Source organism: Sturnus vulgaris, chromosome 33 (genome assembly GCF_052056855.1).
Source record: "Sturnus vulgaris isolate bStuVul1 chromosome 33, bStuVul1.hap1, whole genome shotgun sequence".
Lineage (NCBI taxonomy): Eukaryota > Metazoa > Chordata > Aves > Passeriformes > Sturnidae > Sturnus > Sturnus vulgaris.
The window spans coordinates 911,683-933,429 of NC_142275.1; the positions used below are offsets into that span (position 1 = coordinate 911,683).

General features: G+C 66.2%; 3 protein-coding genes across 5 annotated transcripts; 2 read left to right on the top strand and 1 right to left on the bottom strand.

Moving 5' to 3' along the window:
- The first annotated feature begins 232 nt into the window (after nt 1–232).
- Nucleotides 233–5,682, top strand: LOC148220650 (uncharacterized). Its single transcript, XM_088154896.1, has 3 exons — nt 233–2,003; nt 3,294–3,327; nt 4,507–5,682. The coding sequence occupies exons 1-3, from the start codon at nt 1,305–1,307 to the stop codon at nt 4,947–4,949; spliced, it is 1,176 nt and encodes a 391-aa protein (XP_088011022.1). The 5' UTR covers nt 233–1,304; the 3' UTR covers nt 4,950–5,682.
- Nucleotides 5,683–8,688: 3,006 nt separating this feature from the next.
- On the top strand, nt 8,689–18,833 carry TECR (trans-2,3-enoyl-CoA reductase). 3 transcript variants are annotated; one of them, XM_088154901.1, is made up of 13 exons: nt 8,689–8,778; nt 9,867–9,917; nt 10,274–10,325; nt 11,005–11,049; nt 11,683–11,786; nt 12,184–12,299; nt 13,368–13,473; nt 13,800–13,872; nt 14,488–14,531; nt 15,053–15,110; nt 16,718–16,806; nt 17,709–17,754; nt 18,268–18,833. In XM_088154901.1, exons 1-13 carry the CDS (start codon nt 8,764–8,766, stop codon nt 18,393–18,395), a joined length of 927 nt encoding a protein of 308 aa, XP_088011027.1. In that variant the 5' UTR covers nt 8,689–8,763; the 3' UTR covers nt 18,396–18,833. The 3 variants fall into 3 exon arrangements, with proteins under 3 accessions (XP_088011027.1, XP_088011029.1, XP_088011028.1); XM_088154903.1 differs by lacking the exons at nt 14,488–14,531; nt 15,053–15,110; XM_088154902.1 differs by lacking the exons at nt 8,689–8,778; nt 9,867–9,917; nt 10,274–10,325; nt 11,005–11,049 and adding an exon at nt 11,563–11,596 and having other exon boundaries at nt 11,650–11,786.
- Nucleotides 18,834–18,944: 111 nt separating this feature from the next.
- On the bottom strand, nt 18,945–20,823 carry NDUFB7 (NADH:ubiquinone oxidoreductase subunit B7). The gene is made up of 3 exons (XM_088154905.1): nt 20,643–20,823; nt 19,846–20,014; nt 18,945–19,158 (listed from the first exon to the last, which is right to left on the bottom strand). Exons 1-3 carry the CDS (start codon nt 20,752–20,754, stop codon nt 19,068–19,070), a joined length of 372 nt encoding a protein of 123 aa, XP_088011031.1. The 5' UTR covers nt 20,755–20,823; the 3' UTR covers nt 18,945–19,067.
- Nucleotides 20,824–21,747: the final 924 nt, after the last annotated feature.

Here is a 21,747-nt window from a genome sequence, read left to right on the forward strand (position 1 = left end):
GGGGGTGGTGGCACTTGGGGACACTCGGGGACACTTCCCATCCGCCGTGACGTCACGGCCGGGAGGGTCCCCAAAACCCCGGTGTCCCCAGGGCTCCCCCCGCCCACGGTGTCGCCGGTTCCTGGCGGGTCTGTCCCCACCCCCCGGTGTCGCTTTGTCCCCACCCCGGTGCCAGCCCGGACCCGTTTGTCCCTCGCTGGTGTCGCCGCGGTCCCCTCGGGGTCACCCCGGCCCCCGCTCGGTCACTCGTGGCCACCCTCGAGGTGTCCCCAAGCCCTTCTCGGTGTCCTTGTCCCCTGCTCATTGTCCCCAAGCCCTTGCCGGTGTCCCCAGTCCCCTCCCCGATGTTCCAGTCCCCTTTCCCTGATGTCACCGCCCTCTCCCCACTGTCCCCTCCCCGATGTCACTGTCCCTTCCCGGCTCTCCCCTCCCTCATGTCACCATCCCCGATGTCCTTTCCCCGATGTCACCGTCCCCTCCCCGTTGTTCCAGTCCCCTCCCCAGTCCCCGCCCCAATGTCCCCAGTCCCCTCCCCACTGTTCCAGTCTCCTTTCCCTGATGTCACCATCCCCGATGTCACCGCCCCCTCCCCGATGTCCCCTCCCCGATGTCACTGTCGCCGATGTCACCTCCCCGATGTCCCCAATCCCCTCCCCACTGTTCCAGTCTCTTTTCCCTGATGTCACTGTCCCCTCCCGGCTGTCCCCTCCCCGATGTTCCAGTCCCCTCCCCGATGTCGCTGTCCCCTCCCCGCTGTCCCCTCCCCGCTGTCCCTTCCCGGCTGTCCCTTCCCTGATGTCACTGTCGCCGATGTCCCCAATCCCCTCCCCACTGTTCCAGTCTCTTTTCCCTGATGTCACCGTCCCCTCCCCGCTGTCCCCTCCCCGATGTTCCAGTCCCCTCCCCGCTGTCCCCTCCCCGATGTTCCAGTCCCCTCCCCGATGTCCCCTCCCCGATGTCACTGTCCTTTCCCCGCTGTCCCCTCCCCGATGTCACTGTCCTTTCCCCGCTGTCCCCTCCCGATGTCACCGCCCCCTGCCCGATGTCCCCTCCCCGCTGTTCCAGTCCCCTTCCCCGATGTCACCGCCCCCTCCCCACTGTCCTCTCCCTGATGTCACCATCCCCGCTGTCCCCTCCCCGATGTTCCAGTCCCCTCCCCGATGTCACCGTCCCCTCCCCGATGTTCCAGTCCCCTCCCCACTGTCGCTGTCCTTTCCCCGCTGTCCCCTCCCCGCTGTCGCTGTCCCCTCCCCGTGTCCCGTTAAAAGCCAGCCCCGCTCCGCTCTGTCCCCGATGTCGCCGCGATGTCGCCGCTCGCCGACCCCGAGAATCCCCCGCCACCCCCCTGCCCCTGCCGGTACCTCTGCCCGGACCGGGACCAGAACCGGGACCGGGATCCGCATCAGCATCGGAACTGGGACCAGAACCGGGACCAGAACCGGGACCAGAACCGGGACCAGAATCCGGATTGGGACCAAAGCCGGGACCAGAATCGGGACTGGGATCAGCATCAGCATCGGAACTGGGACCAGAACCGGGACAGGGACCAGAACCAGCGCCAGAACTGGGACCAAAACGGGGACCAGAATCGGGACTGGGCGCAGCATCAGCACCAGAACAGGGAGTGGGATCGAAACTGGGACCAGCACCAGCACCGGGACCAGAACTGGGACATGAACCGGGACCAGAACCGGAACTGGGACCGGGACCAGAACGGGGACCAGAACCGGCACCGGGACCAGAACCGGCACCGGGACCAGCATCAGCACCAGAACTGGGACCAGAACCGGGATCAGAACCGGAACTGGGACTATCACCAGCACCAGAACTGGGACCATCACCAGCACCAGAACTGGGAGCGGCACCGGGACCAGAACCGGCCCCGGGCCCGGTGCCGCCGCCTGGCCCTGGCCCTCGCCGCCCTCGCCGCCGCCGCCGCTCTCGGAGCCGCCGCCGCCGCCGCCGCCGTCCTGGTGATGCTGCGGGGGCGGCCCCCGGTGAAGGTGGGCACGGGGGAGGGGCGGGTCCGTCCGTCCGTCCGTCCGTCCGTCTGTCCCGAGGGCGGGGTGGCCGCTTGTCCCCGCGGTCCGGAGGTCCAGGGGGGGCCGGGTGTCCTGGGGTCTGGTTGTCCCGGTGTCCGGTTTTCCGGGTGTTTGTCCCGGTGTCCGTTTGCCCCGGTGTCCATTTGTCCTGGTGTCCAGGTGTCCATTTATTCAGGTGTCCATTTGTCCTGATGTCTGTTTTTCCTGGTGTCCAGGTGTCCGTTTGTCCAGGTCTCCTGGTGTCTGTCCAGGTGTCCATTTGTCCAGGTGTCCATTTGTCCAGGTGTCCATTTACTCAGGTGTCCAGTTATCCTGGTGTCCGTTTGTCCAGGTGTCCGTTTTTCCTGGTGTCCAGTTTTCCGGTTGTCCTGGTGTCCGTCCAGGTGTCCGTTTGTCCAGGTGTCCAGTTGTCCTGGTGTCTGTTTGTCCAGGTGTCCGTTTGTCCAGGTGTCCATCTGTCCATTTGTCCAGGTGTCTGTCCTGGTGTTTGGTTGTCCAGGTGTCCGGTTGTCCATCTGTCCGTGTGTCTCTTTGTCCCGGTGTCCAGTTGTCCAGGTGTCTGCTCTCTGTCCATCTGTCCATCCTTCTGGGGGGGGGGTCCACCTGTCCAGGTGTCCGTTTGTCCACCCAGGTGTCCATCCTGGTGTCCACCTGTCCATCCATGTGTCCATCCAGGTGTCCATCTGTCTATCCAGGTGTACATTCAGGTGTCCATCTGTCCATCCACGTGTCCATTTGTCCATCCGTGTGTCCATCCAGGTGTCCAACCGTGTGTCCATCTGTCCTTCCGTGTGTCCTTGTGTCCATCCACGTGTCCCTGTGTCCCTCCAGGTGTCGATTTGTCCATCCGTGTTTCCATCCAGGTGTCCATCTGTCCATCCACGTGTCCCTGTGTCCATCCAGGTGTCCCTCCACGTGTCCATCTGTCCCTCCAGGTGTCCGTGTGTCCCTCCAGGTGTCCATCTGTCCATCCCCGTGTCCTCCCCTCCTGTCCCCAAACCCCTCAGTGTCCCCTCCCCCCCCCCCCCTCAGTTTCCCCCATCCCCAAATTCCCAATTTTTTTTCCCCCCCCAAAATCCCGGAATTTTTCCCATTTTTTCCCCTCCCCCCGGTGGGCGGGGCCTCCGGGAAGTTCCCAAATCTCCACTTCCCCTTGGCGGGGGGAGGGGCTTTGGGGACACCTTGGGGACACCTTGGGGACATTGGGGACCCTCGTGCTGACATTGTCACCTCCCCCCTCCTCCCCCCCAGGCTGCCACCGCCGCCCACGTCCTGCTCAGTGCCGGTAAGTCCTGATGTCCCCAATGTCCCCTGTGTCCCCTGATGTCCCCTGATGTCCCCAATGTCCCCTGTGTCCCCTGATGTCCCCAATGTCCCCTGTGTCCCTTGATGTCCACTCTTGTCCCCCAATGTCCCCAATGTCCCCTGTGTCCCCTGTGTCCCCTGATGTCCCCAATGTCCCCAACGTCCCCTGATGTCCCCTGATGTCCCCAATGTCCCATGTGGTCCCCTGATGTCCCCTTCTGTCCCCTCCTGTCCCCTCCTGTCCCCTCCTGTCCCCTGATGTCCCCAATGTCCCCTCCAATGCCACCTCCCCCCCCCCCCCCCCCCCCCCCCGAGTCATCTCGAAATTGTCACTCGGGTTCCTCGCAGAGGAAGTGTCACCTCCCCGATGTCACCTCCCCGATGTCGCCTCCCCCGCGGCATCCGGGGGTGGCACAGGCGACGTCACGGAGTGTCCCCAAGATGTCAGTGTCCCCAAGGTGTCACGGAGTGTCCCCAGCGTGTCACAGAATGTCCCTAAAGTGTCACGGAGTGTCCCCAAGATGTCAGTGTCCCCAGAGTGTCACGGAGTGTCCCCAGAGTGTCACAGAATGTCCCCAGGGTGTCACGGAGCATCCTCTGTCCCTGTGGTCCCCAGGGTGTCACCGAATGTCCTTTCGGGTCACCCCGTGTCCCCTCGGTGTCACCCCCTCCCCTCTGTCCCCAACCTCACCCCAGTGTCCCCTGTTGTCCCCAGGCTCCCCCCTCCCCTCTGTCACTCGCTGTCCCCAATGTCCCCACTGATCTTTGTCCCCTGTGTCCCCAGTGTCTCCACTGACTTGTCCCATATCCCCAGTGTCCCCATTGTCCCCACTGATCTTTGTCCCGTGTCCCCACTGACTTGTCCCATATCCCCATGTCCCCAATGTTCCCAGTGTCCCCAATGTCCCGGCGTCCCCTGACTCACCTGATGTCCCCGTGTCCCCAATGTCCTGTCCCATGTCCCCACTGTCCCCATGTCCCCAATGTCGCCATGTCCCTACTGTCCTGTCCCATGTCCCCAATGTCCCCTGACTCACCTGATGTCCCTTGTCCCCAATGTCCCCATGTCCCCATGTCCCCATGTCCCCAGTGTCCCCATGTCCCCAGTGTCCCAATGCCCCCAGTGTCCCCTGACTCACCTGCTGTCCCTTGTCCCCAGGCTCGCTGTCCCTGCCATCCTCCCCGGGCTGGCGCTACGACGACGGCGTCCAGGGCGTCTTCCTGAGCGGTGACATCAGCCCGGACACCTCGGCGACACTGCGGGTGACATCCGCTGGCCTCTACCTCCTCTACGGCCAGCTGGGTGTCACCTGCACTGCTGACACTTGTCCCCAAGTCCGTGTCACCCTGCGGCTGCTCCGTGCCAAGCCACCAAGGCCACTGCTGGCCGTGTCCCTGTCCCTGCCGGCCGCGGCCGGGGGCCACCGGCAGCGCTCAGAGCTGGCCCAAGCCGTGGGACAACTGTGGCCAGGGGACATCCTGAGCCTCGAGCTGGCCGGGGACACCGTTGGGGACAGCGGAGGGGACACGAGTGGGTGGCAGCTGGAGCAGGACGAGCGCGAGGGGAATTTCGTGGGGATGCTGCGAATCGCGGGGGGGTGACAGAGGGTGGCAGCGGGGTGACACGAGGGGGTGGCTGGCATCGTGTCCTGCTGGTCACCTGCTGGGCGGGGGGTTTGGGGACATCGAGGGACATCGGTGACATCCGAACCTGGAGATTTGAGTGACAAAACCCCGTGCCCAGAGATTGGGGACACCAAGTGACATCGGTGACCTCCAAACCCGGAGATTTGAGTGACAAAACCCCGTGCCCAGAGATCTGGGGACATCAAGGGACACCAAGTGACATCGGTGACATCCAAACCCAGAGATTTGGGGACATCGGTGACATCGGTGACATCCAAACCCAGAGATCTGGGGACATCAAGGGACACCAAGTGGCATCGGTGACATCCACACCCAGAGATTTGGGGACATCGGTGGCATCGGTGACATCCACACCCAGAAATTTGGGGACATCAAGGGACACCAAGTGACATTGGTGACATCCACACCCAGAAATTTGGGGACATCGAGGGACATCATTGACTCCCCCACGGTGCTTGAGGACATTTAGGGACATTTGGGGACATTTGGGGACCCGGTGCTGGACACTTGGGGACATTTGGGGACTCGGTGCTGGACACTCAGGTCCCCCTGGGACCTCCTTGGGGACATTTGGGGACATTTTGGGACGTCCCCGCTGTCCCCAACCCCTCCCCCCCCCCAGCTGGCCTGGGGGATTGGGGGAGGGGCAACTCCCCCCTAAATTATTGTCCTTAATTAATTATTTATTAACTAAGAAATAAATTTATTTATGGATGATTTAGGGCCTGGATTGTCCCCAAAAAAACGGGGGGACAACTCGAGGGTGGCACTGAGGGACGAGCGGGGATGGATGGGAACCGCGGGATGGATGGGGATGGGACCGGGATGGGACCGGGATGGGACCGGGATGGGAACGGGATGGGAACGGGAACGGGAACGGGAACGGGGAAAGGAACGGGAACGGGAAACGGGGATGGGAACGGGGAGGGAACGGGGATGGGACCGGGATGGGAACGGGAACGGGGAACGGGATGGGAACGGGGATGGGACCGGGATGGGAACGGGAACGGGGAACGGGATGGGAACGGGGATGGGACCGGGATGGGAACGGGGATGGGACCGGGATGGGAACGGGAACGGGGAACGGGATGGGAACGGGGATGGGACCGGGATGGGAACGGGGATGGGACCGGGAACGGGGAAAGGAACGGGAACGGGAAACGGGGATGGGAACGGGGATGGGACCGGGATGGGACCGGGATGGGACCGGGAACGGGGATGGGAACGGGATGGGGATGGGAACGGGAACGGGGAACGGGGAAAGGAACGGGGAAGGGAACGGGGATGGGAACGGGGAACGGGGAACGGGGAACGGGGAACGGGGAACGGGGATGGGAACGGGATGGGAACGGGGATGGGACCGGGGATGGGACCGGGATGGGAACGGGATGGGACGGGGATGGGAACGGGGAGGGATGGGGATGGGACCGGGGATGGGAACGGGGATGGGAGCGGGGATGGGAACGGGGAACGGGGATGGGAACGGGGAACGGGGATGGGACCGGGATGGGAACGGGGATGGGAACGGGATGGGAACGGGAACGGGAACGGGAAACGGGGATGGGAGCGGGGATGGGACCGGGGATGGGAACGGGGAACGGGGATGGGAACGGGGATGGGAGCGGGGATGGGAACGGGGTAGGACCGGGGAGGGATCGGGGAGGGATGGGGAGATGGAGTGGGGGAGGGAGAGGGATGGGGATGGAGCAGGGTGGCACCGGGATGGGACCGGGGAGGAACCGGGATGGGATGAGGAGGGATGGGGAGATGGAGCGGAGAGGGAGCGAGGATGGACCGAGGGATGGAGCGGGGATGGAACAAGGAGGGAGGAGGGAGAGGGATGGGACCGGGGCGAGACCGAAGAGGGACGGGGAGATGGAGCGGGGAGGGAGCGGGGCTGGGAGCGGGGCTGGGAGCGGGGATGGGAACGGGGATGGGAACGGGGATGGGAACGGGATGGAGCAGGGAGGGAGCGGGGTGGGACCGGGAGGGACGGGGGAGGGATGGAGAGATGGAGCGGGGAGGAACCGGGGAGGAAACGGGGTGAAATGGGGCTAGGAACGGGGATGGAGAGGGATGGGACCGGGAAGGGAGCGGGGGATGGAGCGGGGAAGAGCCGGGACGGGATGGGGATGGAGCAGGGAGGGACTGGGGTGGGATGGAAAGACAGAGCGGGGAGGGACCAGGGTGGGATGGGGATGGAGAGGGGAGGAACCGCGGGATGGATGGGGCTGGGAACGGGGAGGGACCGGGGTGGGACCGAGGGATGGGTGGAGAAGGGGGTGGGCCTGAGGAGGGACCCCGAGGGGGACGAGGACGGGCCGGGAGAGGGCTCGGGGACAGAGCGGCGGAGGAACCGGGAGAGGGACCGGGGAAAGAGCCAGGGAGGGACCGGGGGAGGTGCCGGGAGAAGGGACGAGGAGGGACCGGGGAAGGAACCGGGATCGGGACCGGGAATGGACCAGGGATGGGAACGGGGATAGAACGGGGAGGAAGCGGGGAGGGACCGGGGATGGGAACGGGATGGGACCGGGAACGGGGAACGGGGGGAAACCGGGGATGGGAACGGGGACGGGAACTGGGGATTGGAACGGGGATGGACCGGGAAGGAACCGAGGGGAAGGTGGGGCCCGAGGCTTGCCGGGGGCTGTCCCTGTCCCCTCAATGGCAGCCTGACCCTGTCACTGCAGGTGTCACCACCGGGACACCCTCCGGAGCCTCTGCCCACCCCCAGCAATATCCCCGGTTCAGGTGACGCCTGGGGCAGGACCCAGCAGGGTGACAGCACACCTGGGGAGCGCTGGGGACACAGGGGGACATGGGGACACGGGTATTGGAGACCTGGGGACAGGTGGCCAAGGGGCCATGGGGACAAAGGGAGGGACAAGCCTCTCCACCCCATTGTCTCCATGACCAGGAGCCCCCACGGCCCCACGTGTCACGGTGTCCCAAAGTGTCCCCAGGCCCTGCCACATCCCCCTGAGCCCAGAGGTGTCCCCATGGGGTCCAACCTGCCCCACGCCGATCTGTGTCCCCACGGTGTCCCCAGGAGCCCCAGTCCCCTCTGACCCTCCCCAGCCCCGCGTGTCCCCCAGCCCTCCATGGGCACCCAGGTCCCCACGGCCCCCCCAGTTCCCTGAGCCCCCAGCCCCTCTGTGACTCTGGAACACCCCAGCCCCCTCTGACCCCCTAAACCCCACAGACCCCCCAAGGTCCTCAGTCCCCTGTGACACCTCCGTGCCCTATGGGCCCCTCACCCCCATGGACTCTCAGCCCCTCAAACCCCACAGCCCCCCAAGGCCGTGGGACCCCTCCAGTTCCCTGTGACCCCTCCCGCCCCCCATGGACGCTCAGCCCCCCAAGACCCTTCAGCCCCCCAAGGCCCCCAGGCCTCTTCAGCCCCGCCCAGGGCCCCATGCGGTGCTCGCCCCGCCCACCGTCCACTCCTGCCCTCACCCTATTGGTTGTTCCGACCATCACTCCATGCTCAGCCCCGCCCCTGCTCGCATTCCATTGGCTGTCCTTGCCGTCAATCAAGACCACACCCCCGCCTCCCATTGGCGGAGGCCCCCTCAGGCGTTCGCGTTGCCATGGCAACCAGCGCGGCGGGAAGGGGCGACCACGTGGGCGGGGCTACGTGTTCTGATTGGCCGAGCCCAGCTACGCGCGCGGCGCTCATTGGCCGTGCCTCAGGCCCCGCCCCCGCGAGCGAGCGGGGAGGGTCACGTGTGGGCGGCGGGGGCGGCGGGAGCGGCGGAGCGCAGCGGCCATGAAGCACTACGAGGTGAGGCGGCCGCGCGGCCCTCGGGCCGGGCCGGTAGCCGAGACCGGAGCGGCCCCGAGCACCGGCGCTGCCGGCCCCGCACGGCGCCATCTCAGCGACCTCGCGGAACCCGCGCGTTCCGCCCCGGGGCACTCGGGACGCGCTCTGCGCATGCGCGGCCGGTGTGGTGCTGTGCGCATGCGCGACAGAGCGTGTGCGCCCATGGGGCGGGGCTTCGTACAGGGGGCGTGTCCTTGGAAGGGGCGGGGCTTAGCGCTATGGTGGGGCGGGGCTCCGGGAGGGGGCGGGGCTTGGGCGTCCCGGGACTCTCGGGGGTCCGGGGGGGTCCCGGGAGGTTCGGGAGGGTCCCGGGAGGGTCCCGGAGGGTCCCCGAGGCCACAACAGAGCCCTGAAAGGCCGGGGCCACCCCGGGGCCACCCCGCCCCCCTCTGTCACCCGCCGAGCTTGTCCTGTCCCTCTCATTGTCACCGTCGCTGTCACTGTCACTGTCAGTGTCCCTGTCACTGTCACCGCCCTCGGGGTGGCTCTTTGGGCACGTCCCCGGTAGCCCATGGAGCTGTCACCTCCCCCCCCCCAGGGGACAGAGCCCCAGGGCAGTGTCCCCAGGGGTGACAGAGCCGTCCCGGTGTCACCCCCGAGGTGACGTCACCCCGCTCCCCCCTGCGGTGACCCAGCGGTGACAGTGGCCACATGGCCGGCGCTGTCGCCACCTCGGGCCACCGAGGCTCCCGTGGGGGGCTCCGGCCTCACCTCCCGCCCGCGCCGCGTCCTGTCCTGTCCTGTCCCCTCCGTCCCCGATGGCCACTGTCCCCACCCCCCGTGCCGGGTGACTCTGTCCCTCCCGTGGCCACCCCCGGGGCCACCTCCGGGGCCACCTCCGGGGCCACCTCCAGGGCCACCAAGGAGGGGGGGGAGGTTTATATTTAGCCGCCCTCGTGGCCGATCGGGTTTCGGGCGGGCGCGGTGACATGGAGGTGGCAGTGCCACCCCGCGAGGGTGGCCCGGTGGCCCCGGCTCCCGTGCTGGGGCTGTGGCCACCGGTGGCCACCGGCAAGCGGCCCAAGAAAGCGGCCGTGCTCTTCTTCGAGGTGGAGATCCTGGATGCCCGCACGAGGGACAAGCTCTGCTTCCTCGACAAGGTGACACGGGGACACGGGGACATGGGGACAGTGCCACGAGGGGACAGGGGACAGCCCTGGGGGGGACATGAGGACACTGGAGGACATGGGGACATGGGGACACCCAGGAGGGGACAGGGGGACATGGGGACAGCCAGGAGGGGACACAGTGACAGCCCTGGGGGGGACATGGGGACAGCTGGGAGGGGACAGGGGGACATGGGGACAGCTACGAGGGGACATGGGGACAGCCCTGGGGGGGACACAGGGATATCCCAGGAGGGGACATGGGGACAGCCCGACACGGGGACATGGGGTGTCCCCATGGTGTCCCCACGGTGTCCCCACGGTCCCTGATGTCCCCTCACTGTCCCCAGGTGGAGCCTCAGGCCACCGTGGCCGACATCAAGAACCTGTTCAGCAAAGCCCGTGAGTGGGGACAGGGGACAGGGATGGGGACAGGGGTGGGGACAGGGACGGGGACAGGGGAGGGACAGGGATGGGGACAGAGGGGACAGGGATGGGGACAGGGACAGGGACAGGGATGGGGACTGGGACAGGGATGGGGATGGGGACAGGGATGGGGACAGGGACCCCCAGGGTAGATGGGGACCCTCCATGGGGACCCTCGCTGTGGCTGGGACCTGTCACAGGGCCTTGGGGACATCCAGCATGGCCAAGGACTTGTCACAGGGCCACCGTGGTCACCATCGTCATCGTGGGGCTACGGCCACCTTCGCTGTCCCCTCTGTGGCAGTGTCCCCGCAGTGCCACCACCGCTGTCCCCGCAGTGCCACCACCGCTGTCACCATGGGGGCGGTGTCCCCACAGTGCCACCACCGCTGTCACCATGGGGGCAGTGTCCCCGCAGTGCCACCATCACTGTCCCCACAGTGCCACCCTTGCTGTCACCATGGGGGCGGTGTCCCCGCAGTGCCACCATCGCTGTCACCATGGGGGCAGTGTCCCCACAGTGCCACCCTTGCTGTCACCATGGGGGCGGTGTCCCTGCAGTGCCACCATCACTGTCCCCGCAGTGCCACCCTTGCTGTCACCATGGGGGCGGTGTCCCCGCAGTGCCACCATCGCTGTCCCCTCTGTCCCACAGATCCCCAGTGGTACCCGGCGAGGCAGTCGCTGCGCCTGGACCCCAGTGAGTGTCACCATGGGATGTGCTGTCCCCAGAGTGTCCCCAGGGTGTCCCCACGGTGTCCCCAGGTGTCCCCACTGTCCCCAGTGTCCCCGGAGTGTCCCCAGTGTCCCAGGTACCCCCCAGGGATGTCCCCACGTGTCCCAGGTGCCCCCCAGGTGTCCCCTCGGGATGTCCCCAGGGGTGTCCCCAGGCAGCCCCTAGGTGTCCCCAGGGATGTCCCCAGGTGTCCCCCAGGGATGTGCCAGGTGTGCCAGGTACCCCCAGGTATCCCAGGTGTCCCCTCGGGATGTCCCCAGGGATGTCCCCAGGGGTGTCCCCAGGCAGCCCCTAGGTGTCCTCTAGGGATGTCCCAGGTGTCCCCCCGGGATGTCCCCAGGGGTGTGCCAGGTGTGCCAGGTATCCCAGGTACCCCCAGGGATGTCCCCAGGGGTGTGCCAGGTGTCCCCAGGGATGTCCCCAGGTGTTCCCAGGGATGTCCCCAGGTGTCCCCCAGGGGTGTGCCAGGTGTCCCAGGTGTCCCCAGGGATGTCCCAGGTGTCCCCCAGGGGTGTGCCAGGTGTCCCCAGGGATGTCCCCAGGTGTCCCCCAGGGGTGTGCCAGGTGTGCCAGGTGTGCCAGGTGTGCTGTCCCCAGAGGGGCGCTCGCTGAAGGACGAGGATGTGCTGCAGTCGCTGCCCGTGGGCACCACGGCCACGCTCTACTTCCGGGACCTGGGGGCACAGATCAGCTGGGTCACGGTGAGGGACTGTCACCTGTGTCACCTGTGTCACCTGTGTCACCTGTGTGTCACCTGTGTGCCACCTGTGTTACCTGTGTGTCACCCCTGCCACCTCCTGTGTTGTCCCTGTCACTTCCTGTATCACCTGTGTCACCTGTGTGTCACCCCTGTGTCACCCTTGTCATCTCCTGTATCACCTGTGTGTCACCTGAGTGTCACCCCTGTCACCTCTTGTGTCATCCCTGTCACCTCCTGTATCACCTGTGTCACCTGTGTGTCACCTGTGTCACCCCTGTCACCTCTTGTGTCACCCGTGTCCATCTATCCCTCTCTGTCCATCTGGGTGTCCCATGTCCCCTGTGTTCCCCTGTCCCCAGGTGTCCCTCCCCTGTCCCTGACGTGTCTCACCTGTGCAGGTGTTCCTGACCGAGTACGCCGGCCCTCTCCTCATTTACCTGCTCTTCTATTTCCGGGTCCCGTTCCTGTACGGGCCCCGCTACGACTTCACTGCCAGCCGGCACCGCGTGGTGCAGTGAGAGCCGGGACAGGACAGGGACAATGGGGACAATGGGGACAGTGGGGACAATGGGGACAATGGGGACACTGGGGACAGTGGGGACAATGGGGACAGTGGGGACAATGGGGACACTGGGGACAATGGGGACAATGGGGACAGTGGGGACATCACTGGGGACACTGGGGACACTGGGGACAATGGGGACACTGGGGACACTGGGGACACTGGGGACACTGGGGACATTGGGGACAATGGGGACAATGGGGACATCACTGGGGACATTGGGGACACTGGGGACACTGGCGACAATGGGGACAGTGGGGACATCATTGGGGACATCACTGGGGACAATGGGGACATGGGGCTGGCACCGCGTGGTGCAGTGAGACACGGGACAGGGACATGGGGACAGCATTGGGGACAATGGGGGACAGTGAGGACACTGGGGACATGGGGACACAGGGACAGGGGACTCGGGGACATTGGGACATCACTGAGGACATAAGAGACGGGGGACATCATTGGGGACATCATTGGGGACATCATTGGGGACATGGGGGATACGGGGACAGCAGGGGACAATTGGGAACAGGAGGGGACAATGGGGCCTGGGGACATTGGGGGGGTCTGGGGACATTGGGGGGACCCTGGGGACATTGAGGGGCCCTGGGGACAATGGGGCGGCCCTGGGGACATTGGGGGGGGTCTGGGGACATTGAGGGGCCCTGGGGACATTGAGGGGGGCCCTGGGGACATTGGGGGGGCCTGGGGACATTGGGGGGGTCTGGGGACATTGGGGGGGCCCTGGGGACATTGAGGGGCCCTGGGGACAATGGGGCGGCCCTGGGGACATTGGGGGGGCCCTGGGGACATTGAGGGGGGTCTGGGGACATTGAGGGGCCCTGGGGACATTGGGGGGGTCTGGGGACAATGGGGGGGGGTCCTGGGGACAGCGAGGGGCCCTGGGGACATCGGGGGGACCAGGGGGGTGTGGGAGGGGACACCAGGGTCAGGGGGACAGTGGGGGAGGTGTCCCCAGGGCGTGTCCCCGATGTCCCCTCGGTGTCCCCTCGGTGTCCCCAGCCTGGCCTGCTGCTGTCACTCGTTCCATTACGTCAAGCGGCTGCTGGAGACGCTCTTCGTGCACCGCTTCTCACACGGCACCATGCCCCTGCGCAACATCTTCAAGGTGACACTGCCACCTGTGCCACCTGTGCCACCTGTGCCACCACCCTGACACTGCCCCGGCACCGCCCTGTCCCCCCCGGGTCACCTGTGCCACCCCTGTCCCCACCCTTGTCCCCTCCATGTCCCCTTAGGACACCTCTGTCACCTCCTGTCCCCCCCAGCTCTCACACAGCACTGACACCGTGTGACACTTTCCAGGTGTCATTGTCACCTGGGTCACCTCCCCGTCCTCCCCGTGTCCCATCCCTGTCCCCTGAGCTTCCCCGCTGGCAGCAGGGTGTCCCCAATGTCCCCAACGTGTCCCCAACGTGTCCCCAATGTCCCCAGAACTGCACCTACTACTGGGGCTTTGCTGCGTGGATGGCGTATTACATCAACCACCCGCTGTACACCCCGCCAGGTGAGTGTCACCTGTGTCACCTGTGTGTCACCTGTGTGTCACCTGTGTCACCTGTCCCTGTCACCTGTGTCACCTGTGTGTCACCTGTGTGTCGCCTGTGTCACCTGTGTGTCACCTGTCACCTGTGTGTCCCCTGTGTGTCACCTGTCCCTGTCACCTGTGTCACCTGTGTCACCTGTGTCCCCTGTGTGTCACCTGTGTCCCCTGTGTCACCTGTGTGTCCCCTGTCACCTGTGTGTCCCCTGTGTGTCACCTGTCCCTGTCACCTGTGTGTCACCTGTCCGTGTCACCTGTGTCCCCTGTGTGTCACCTGTATCACCTGTGTGTCACCTGTGTCACCTGTGTGTCCCCCCACGTCCACAGGGGACACTGGGGGTTGTCCCTGTCCCCATCCCTGTCCCATCCCTGTCCCCATCCCTGTCCCCATCCCTGTCCCCATCCCTGTCCCATCCCTGTCCCATCCCTGTCCCCTCTGTCCCATCCCTGTCCCATCCCTGTCCTGTCCCCATCCCTGTCCCCATCCCTGTCCCTGTCCCCATCCCTGTCCCATCCCTGTCCCCATCCCTGTCCCCATCCCTGTCCCCTGTCCCATCCCTGTCCCCCGTGTCCCCACAGCCTACGGTGACGAGCAGGTGAAGCTGGCACTGGCCGTGTTCCTGGTGGGTCCTCATGGGGACACTGGGGGGGACACGGGGGGGATTTGGGGGGCTGGGGAGGGTCTGGGGGGCTGGGATGGGGGATTTTGGGGGGCTGGGGCAGTTTTGGGGTCTGGGGCAGTTCCAGCGGGACTGGGATGGGGGATTTGGGGGGGTGGATTTTGGGGTGGGCTGGAGGGATTTGGGGCGGTGGGATGGGGGGATTTTGAGGGAATTTTGGGGGTCTGGGGCAGTTTGGGGGGGCTGGAGGGGATTTGGGGGGCTGTAGGGGATCGGGGGGGATGGGATGGGGGGTTTGGGGGAATTTGGGGAGCCGGGGGGGTTTGGGGAGGTGGGATGGGGGTTTGGGGGGAATTTTGGGGGGGCTGGGGGGGTCCCAGTGGGGGCTGGGGGGACACGAGGGAGCGAATTGAGGGGGCTGAGGGGGGGACAAGGGGACACTGGGGGGTCCCTGGGGGTCCTGGGGGTCTCTGGGGGGGTCCCGGTGCCCCCCACCCTGAGGGTCCCCTGTGCCCCCCCCCCAGTTTTGCCAACTCGGGAACTTCTCCATCCACGTGGCCCTGAGGAACCTGCGCCCCGCGGGTGAGGGGACACCGGGGACACGGGGGGGACAGCGGGGACATGGGGGGACAGCGGGGACACGGGGGGGACAGCGGGGACACGGGGGGGACAGCGGGGACACGGGGGACATTGGGGACACGGGGGGGACAGCGGGGACACGGGGGGGACAGCGGGGACATTGGGGGACATGGGGGACAGCAGGGACACGGGGGGGACACGGGGGGGACACGGGGGTCAGAAGGGACATGGGGGATATGGGGGACATGGGGGACACGGGGGGGACACGGGGGGGACACGGTGGCACAGAGGCCACAGGAACAGGTGGCAGCAGCCAGGGGCTGGCAGGGGCAGGGGGGAGGGGACACGGAGTGTGACACAGAGGGTGACACGTGTCCAGGGGGTGACACAGAGGGTGACACGAGTCCAGAGGGTGGCCTGGGGGGTGACCTGTGTCCGGGGGGTGACACAGAGGGTGACACGTGTCCAGGGGGTGGCCTGGGGGGTGACCTGTGTCCGGGGGGTGACACAGAGGGTGACACGTGTCCGGGGGGTGACACAGAGGGTGACACGTGTCCAGAGGGTGGCTTGGGGGGTGACACGTGTCCAGAGGGTGGCCTGTCCCCAGGATGTCCCGATGTGTGACCTGTGTCTGGGGAGTGTCACCGGTGTGTCACTGTGCGTGTCACATTCCCTGTGTGTGCCCCGTGTCCCATGGGCTGTCACCTGTCTGTCCCCATGTCCCTCATGTGTCACCTCTCTGTCCCCGTGTGTCATCTCTGTGTCCCTGTGTCCCACACGGTGTCACCTCTCTGTCTCCTTGTCCCCGGTGTGTCCCCGGTGTCGCCTGTGTGTCCCCATGTCCCCAGTGTCACCCCTCTGTCCCCGGTGTCATCTCTCTGTCCCTGGTGTCCCCTGTGTGTCCCTGGTGTCCCCTGTCCCCAATGTCCCCTGTGTGTCCCCGGTGTCCCCAGTGTGTCCCCAGTGTGTCCCCTGTCTGTCCCCGGTGTCACCCGTGTGTCCCCTGTCCCCATTGTGTCCCCGGTGTGTCCCCGGTGTCACCCGTGTGTCCCCGGTGTCACCCGTGTGTCCCCTGTCCCCATTGTGTCCCCGGTGTGTCCCCGGTGTGTCCCCGGTGTCACCCGTGTGTCCCCTGTCCCCAATGTCCCCGGTGTCACCCGTGTGTCCCCGGTGTCACCCGTGTGTCCCCAGTGTCCCCAATGTGTCCCCTGTCTGTCCCCGGTGTCACCCGTGTGTCCCCAGTCTGTCCCCTGTGTGTCCCCGGTGTCCCCGGTGTGTCCCCAGTCTGTCCCCTGTGTGTCCCCGGTGTCCCCTGTGTGTCCCCGGTGTCCCCGGTGTGTCCCCGGTGTCACCCGTGTGTGTCCCCGGTGTCCCCGGTGTGTCCCCGGTGTCACCCGTGTGTCCCCTGTCCCCATTGTGTCCCCGGTGTGTCCCCGGTGTCACCCGTGTGTGTCCCCGGTGTCCCCGGTGTGTCCCCGGTGTCACCCGTGTGTCCCCTGTCCCCATTGTGTCCCCGGTGTGTCCCCGGTGTCCCCGGTGTGTCCCCGGTGTGTCCCCGGTGTCCCCGGTGTGTCCCCGGTGTCACCCGTGTGTCCCCTGTCCCCCGCCAGGCTCCAAGACCCGCAAGATCCCGTACCCGACCCGCAATCCCTTCACGTGGCTCTTCCTGCTCGTGTCCTGCCCCAACTACACCTACGAGGTGGGGACAGGGGACAGGGGACAGCGGGGGACACGGGGGGGACAGGGAGGGGACAGGGGACAGGGGACAGGGGACGGGGGGGACACGGGGGGGACAGGGAGGGGACAGGGGGGACGGGGGGGGACAGGGGACAGGGGACAGGGGGGAGAGAGGGGACAGGGGGGAGAGAGGGGACAGGGGGGACAGAGGGGACACGGGAGGGACATGGCCTGGGGGGCACAGGGGGGAACAGGGAGGGGACGGGGGGGACACGGCCCTGGGGACATCGGGAGGATGTCACAGCCCTGGGGACATCGGGAGGATGTCACAGCCCTGGGGACACCGGGGGGGATGTGACAGCCCTGGGGACACCAGGAGCAGGGGGACACTTCCTGGGGGGGGATGTGGAGGGTGGGGGGGGGACCTCGGGGCGGGGGGAGGGGACACCGCTGTGCTGGGGGGGTCACTGCAGTCACCTCCATGGGTGACACCCCCATGGGTGACACCCCCATGGGTGACACCCCCATGGGTGACACCTCCAATGGGTGACACCTCCAATGGGTGACACCCCCATGGGTGACACCTCCAATGGGTGACACCTCCAATGGGTGACACCTCCAATGGGTGACACCTCCTCAATGGGTGACACCTCCAATGGGTGACACCTCCAATGGGTGACACCTCCAATGGGTGACACCCTCTCAATGGGTGACACCTCCTCAATGGGTGACACCTCCAATGGGTGACGCCTCCAATGGGTGACACCTCCTCAATGGGTGACACCTCCAATGGGTGACACCTCCTCAATGGGTGACACCTCCAATGGGTGACACCTCCAATGGGTGACACCCCTCAATGGGTGACACCCCTCAATGGGTGACACCCCTCAATGGGTGACACCCCCATGGCTGTTCCCCCCCCAGGTCGGGTCCTGGATCGGTTTCACCATCATGACCCAGTGCCTGCCCGGTGAGGGGAGGGGACACGTGGGGACAAGGGAGGGACCGATGGGGGGGGGGGGGCTGGCACCCGGGCTCTGTGTCCCCTGTGCCACCCTGGGGTCCCCGTGTCCCCTCTCTCCATGTCTCCTGTGTCACCCTGGGGTCCCCGTGTCCCTTGTGCCACCCTGGGGTCCCCGTGTCCCCTCTCCCCATGTCCCCTGTGTCACCTCAGCCACTCAAATCCCCAACCCCCTGGGGTCCCTGTCCCTTCGTGTCCCCCGTCTCTGATGTCCCCCTGGTGACAGCGCTGTCCCCACAGTGCCCTTGATGTCCCCCTGTCCCTGGTGTCCCCACAGTGCCCTTGATGTCCCCCTGTCCCTGGTGTCCCCGCGGTGTCCCTGATGTCCCCGTGTCCCCACGTCCCTTCAGTGTCCCTCATGTCCCGTGTCCCCTCAGTGTCCCCGCAGTGTCCCGGTGTCCCCTCAGTGTCCCCGATGTCCCCGTGTCCCCTCAGTGTCGCTGATGTCCCGTGTCCCCGCAGTGGCGCTGTTCTCGCTGGTGGGATTCGTGCAGATGGCGATCTGGGCTCAGGGCAAGCACCGCAGTTACCTGCGGGAATTCCGCGACTACCCCCCGCTGCGCTCGCCCATCATCCCCTTCCTGCTGTGACACCGCGGGGACACCGCGGGGACAGCCCCCAGTGTCCCTTTTCTGCTGTGACACCGCGGGGACAGCCCCCAGTGTCCCTTTTCTGCTGTGACATCCTGTGGGGACATCCCCCGGTGTCCCCTCCCTGCTGTGACACCGTGTGGGGACCCCCCGATCTGTCCCTGCCAGTCGTGCCCCGAGCCTTGGGGACAGCGCGGGGACAGGGGACACGCGCCCATTGTCACCCTGGCGCTCACAGCAGGACACGGCAATGTGGCCCCGCTGTCCCTTGTCACCCACTGGGCGCCATCCCCGCTGTCCCCTCCCTGGTGGCAGTGTCACCTCCCTGGTGGCAGTCACAGGCAGTGACCGAAGCCACCTCTGGTGACAATACGGTGCCACCACCTTCCCCCCCCCCCCATTGTCCCCGCAGGTGACAATAAAAATCACATCCCCCCACCCGTGTGTGGCCTGTCATTGTCCCACCCCAGGGGACACCGGGGGGGGTCACAGCCACCCTGTGGGGACAATCCCGCTGTCCCCACGCGCAGTGACACTGAGCCAGCACGGTGTCACTCGGCGGGTTTATTGCGCGGGGGTGGCCTCGCGTCACCGTCCCCGCAGTGTCACCGTCACGGCGGTGTCCCCAGGTGTCGCTCGTTGTCCCCAGGTGTCCCCAGGTGTCGCCAGGTGTCACTCGGTGTCCCCGTGGCGCTGCCGGAGCCGTTTCTGGCGCTGCAGCAGGCGCCGCTCGCGCTCGAACTCCTTCATGCGCATCACGTAGCTGGGGACAAGGTGGCACCGTGTCACCGCCGTGTCACCGCCGTGTCACCGCCGTGTCACCGCCGACAGCGCGGGCAGGCGGCTGGGGGTGGCACCGCGGTGTCCCCGAGCCCCTCCCACATCCCCCATGTCCCTGTCACGCCCCTGCTGTCCCCACCCCTGTCCCTGTGTCCCCCGTTCCTGTCACCCCGTGTCCCCGCTGCGTCCCCGAACTCCCCTGTGCTCGTCCCCTCATGTCCCCACGATGTCCCCGTGTCCTACTCCTGGTGCTGGCAGCTGTCCCAGCCGTGTCCCCCCCATGTCCCCATGATGTCCCCACGATGTCCCCACAATACCCCCATGTCCCCGTGTCCTACTCCTCGTGCTGGCAGCTGTCCCCACATGTCCCCATGATGTCACCCCATATCTCCCCAATGTCCCCACGATGTCCCCGTGTCCTACTCCTCGTGCTGGCAGCTGTCCCAGCCGTGTCCCCCCGATGTCCCCATGTCCCCACGATGTCCCCATATCCCCATGATGTCCCCCCGATGTCCCCGTGTCCCCCCGATGTCCCCCCGATGTCCCCGTGTCCTACTCCTCGTGCTGGCAGCTGTCCCAGCCGTGTCCCCCCCATATCTCCCCGATGTCCCCATGTCCCCACGATGTCCCCCCGATGTCCCCGTGTCCCCCCGATGTCCCCGTGTCCTACTCCTGGTGCTGGCAGCTGTCCCAGGCGTGTCGCAGCTCGTGGCAGCCCCAGGGCACGGGGAAGTTGTCGCGGTGGCAGCGCAGCAGGCGCAGCAGGTGGTGGCCACAGTAATCCCTCTGCTCCAGGGGCACGCGGCCCTGTGCCAGCTGAGCCGCCGAGGCCACCATGGCTGTCACCAGAGGGGACAGGGACACGGTCAGCACCGCGACAGGGCGGGGGGGACACACGGAGGGGACAGGGGTGTGACAGAGGTAGGGGCAGGATGGGACCGGGTGGGGACACAGGGGTGTGGCAGGGTGGGGACACGCAGAGGGGTGGGGACAAGGTGTGACAGGGTGGGGACACGGGCGGAGAGACACAGGGGTGTGACAGGGGCGTGACAGGGTTGGGGACATGGGACGCGCACAGGGGTGTGACAGGGGTGGAGACACAGGGGTGTGGACAGGGTGTGACAGGGTTGGGGACAGGGTGTGACAAGGTGGGGACACTCACAGGGGTGGGGACAGGGGTAAGGACAGAGCGGGCGGCCACAGCACGCAGTGACACTCGCGTGGCACAGGTGACACGGAGGGGACACGGAAGGGACAACGGGAAACAAACACAGGTGGGGGGAGGGGGGGGGGGGTCGCGCCGGGGAGGTCACCGCGGTCACGCGAGGGCGGGGACGCCCCAAGGCCACCGCGCCCGCGTCCCCCCCCGCCCTCCCCGCGTCCCCTGTCCCGTGTCCCCGTGTCCCCTGTCCCCGTGTCCCCTGTCCCCGTGTCCCCTGTCCCCGTGTCCCCTGTCCCCGCACTGACAGCGGGGCTGGCGGCGCGGCATGCCCAGGTCGGCGGGGAAGGACGGCATGTGCAGCGGGTCGGGCTCGACCTCCGCGTCCCACAGGTAGCGCCGCGCCAGGTGAGCGCCCATGGCGGCGGGGCAGGGCCCGGCAGCAGAGCGGCACCGGCGGAACCGGAAATGCCGGGCGCCGGAAGCGGAAACGCAGCGCGCCGGAAACGGAAGTGGCTGAACGGAATCAGCGGGACCGCGGCACCCCCTGGCGGAGGGGAGGACCTCCTGAACGCCCCCGGGCTCCCCAAAACCTCAAAAACCCCCCAAAACCCCTAAAAAAACCCAAACCCAAAAAAATCCCCAGAACCTCAAAACCCCCCAAAACACACCAAAACCCTCCCAAAGCAAGAAAAAAACCCCAACCCCCAAACCCAAAAAAACCCCCGAAAAATCTCCAAAACCTCGCAATCCCAACAAAAACCCTAAAACCCCCCAAAACAAACAAAAAAAAAACCCAACCTCCCCAAAATCTTCAAAAACCTCCAAAAACACCCAAAAATCCCCCAACCCTCACCAAGCTCCCCCAAATCCCTCCGGGACCCCCCACACCTCTGGTGCCACTCCCCCCTTTTTGGGGACATGGGGACAACGATGGCGCTGGGGGGTCACAGGGCGGTGGCACCTGCGGCCCCAGGGGCACTGGGACATCCCCAGAGGGGACACCCCAATGTCCCAAACGGAGCCCAAAGGCCACCACGATGTCCCTAAGTGAGGTGGCAGATGTCCTTCTGTCCCCAACAGGTGACAAATGTCCTATAGGGGCTCAAGAGAGCCAGGGGACATGGTGGGGACACAAACCCAGCCCAGGATGTCCCCAACCAAAGAAAAGACGAGGCCGCTGGAGGGACAAAGGCGGTTTATGGTGACACGAGTGTCCCCAGGGGCCACCTCGGGGACACAAAGCAGCTCCGATGTCCCCAGAGGTGGCCGAGGGCCATCAGGAAGGCTCCTGGGGTGGGTGGGGACGTCTCTCCCAGCTCGTCGTGACACAGGTGACACAAGAAGCCGAGGCCATGGCGGTGTCACCTGTCACTGCAGGCTCTCGTTCCCTGTGGCGATGTCCCTTGATGG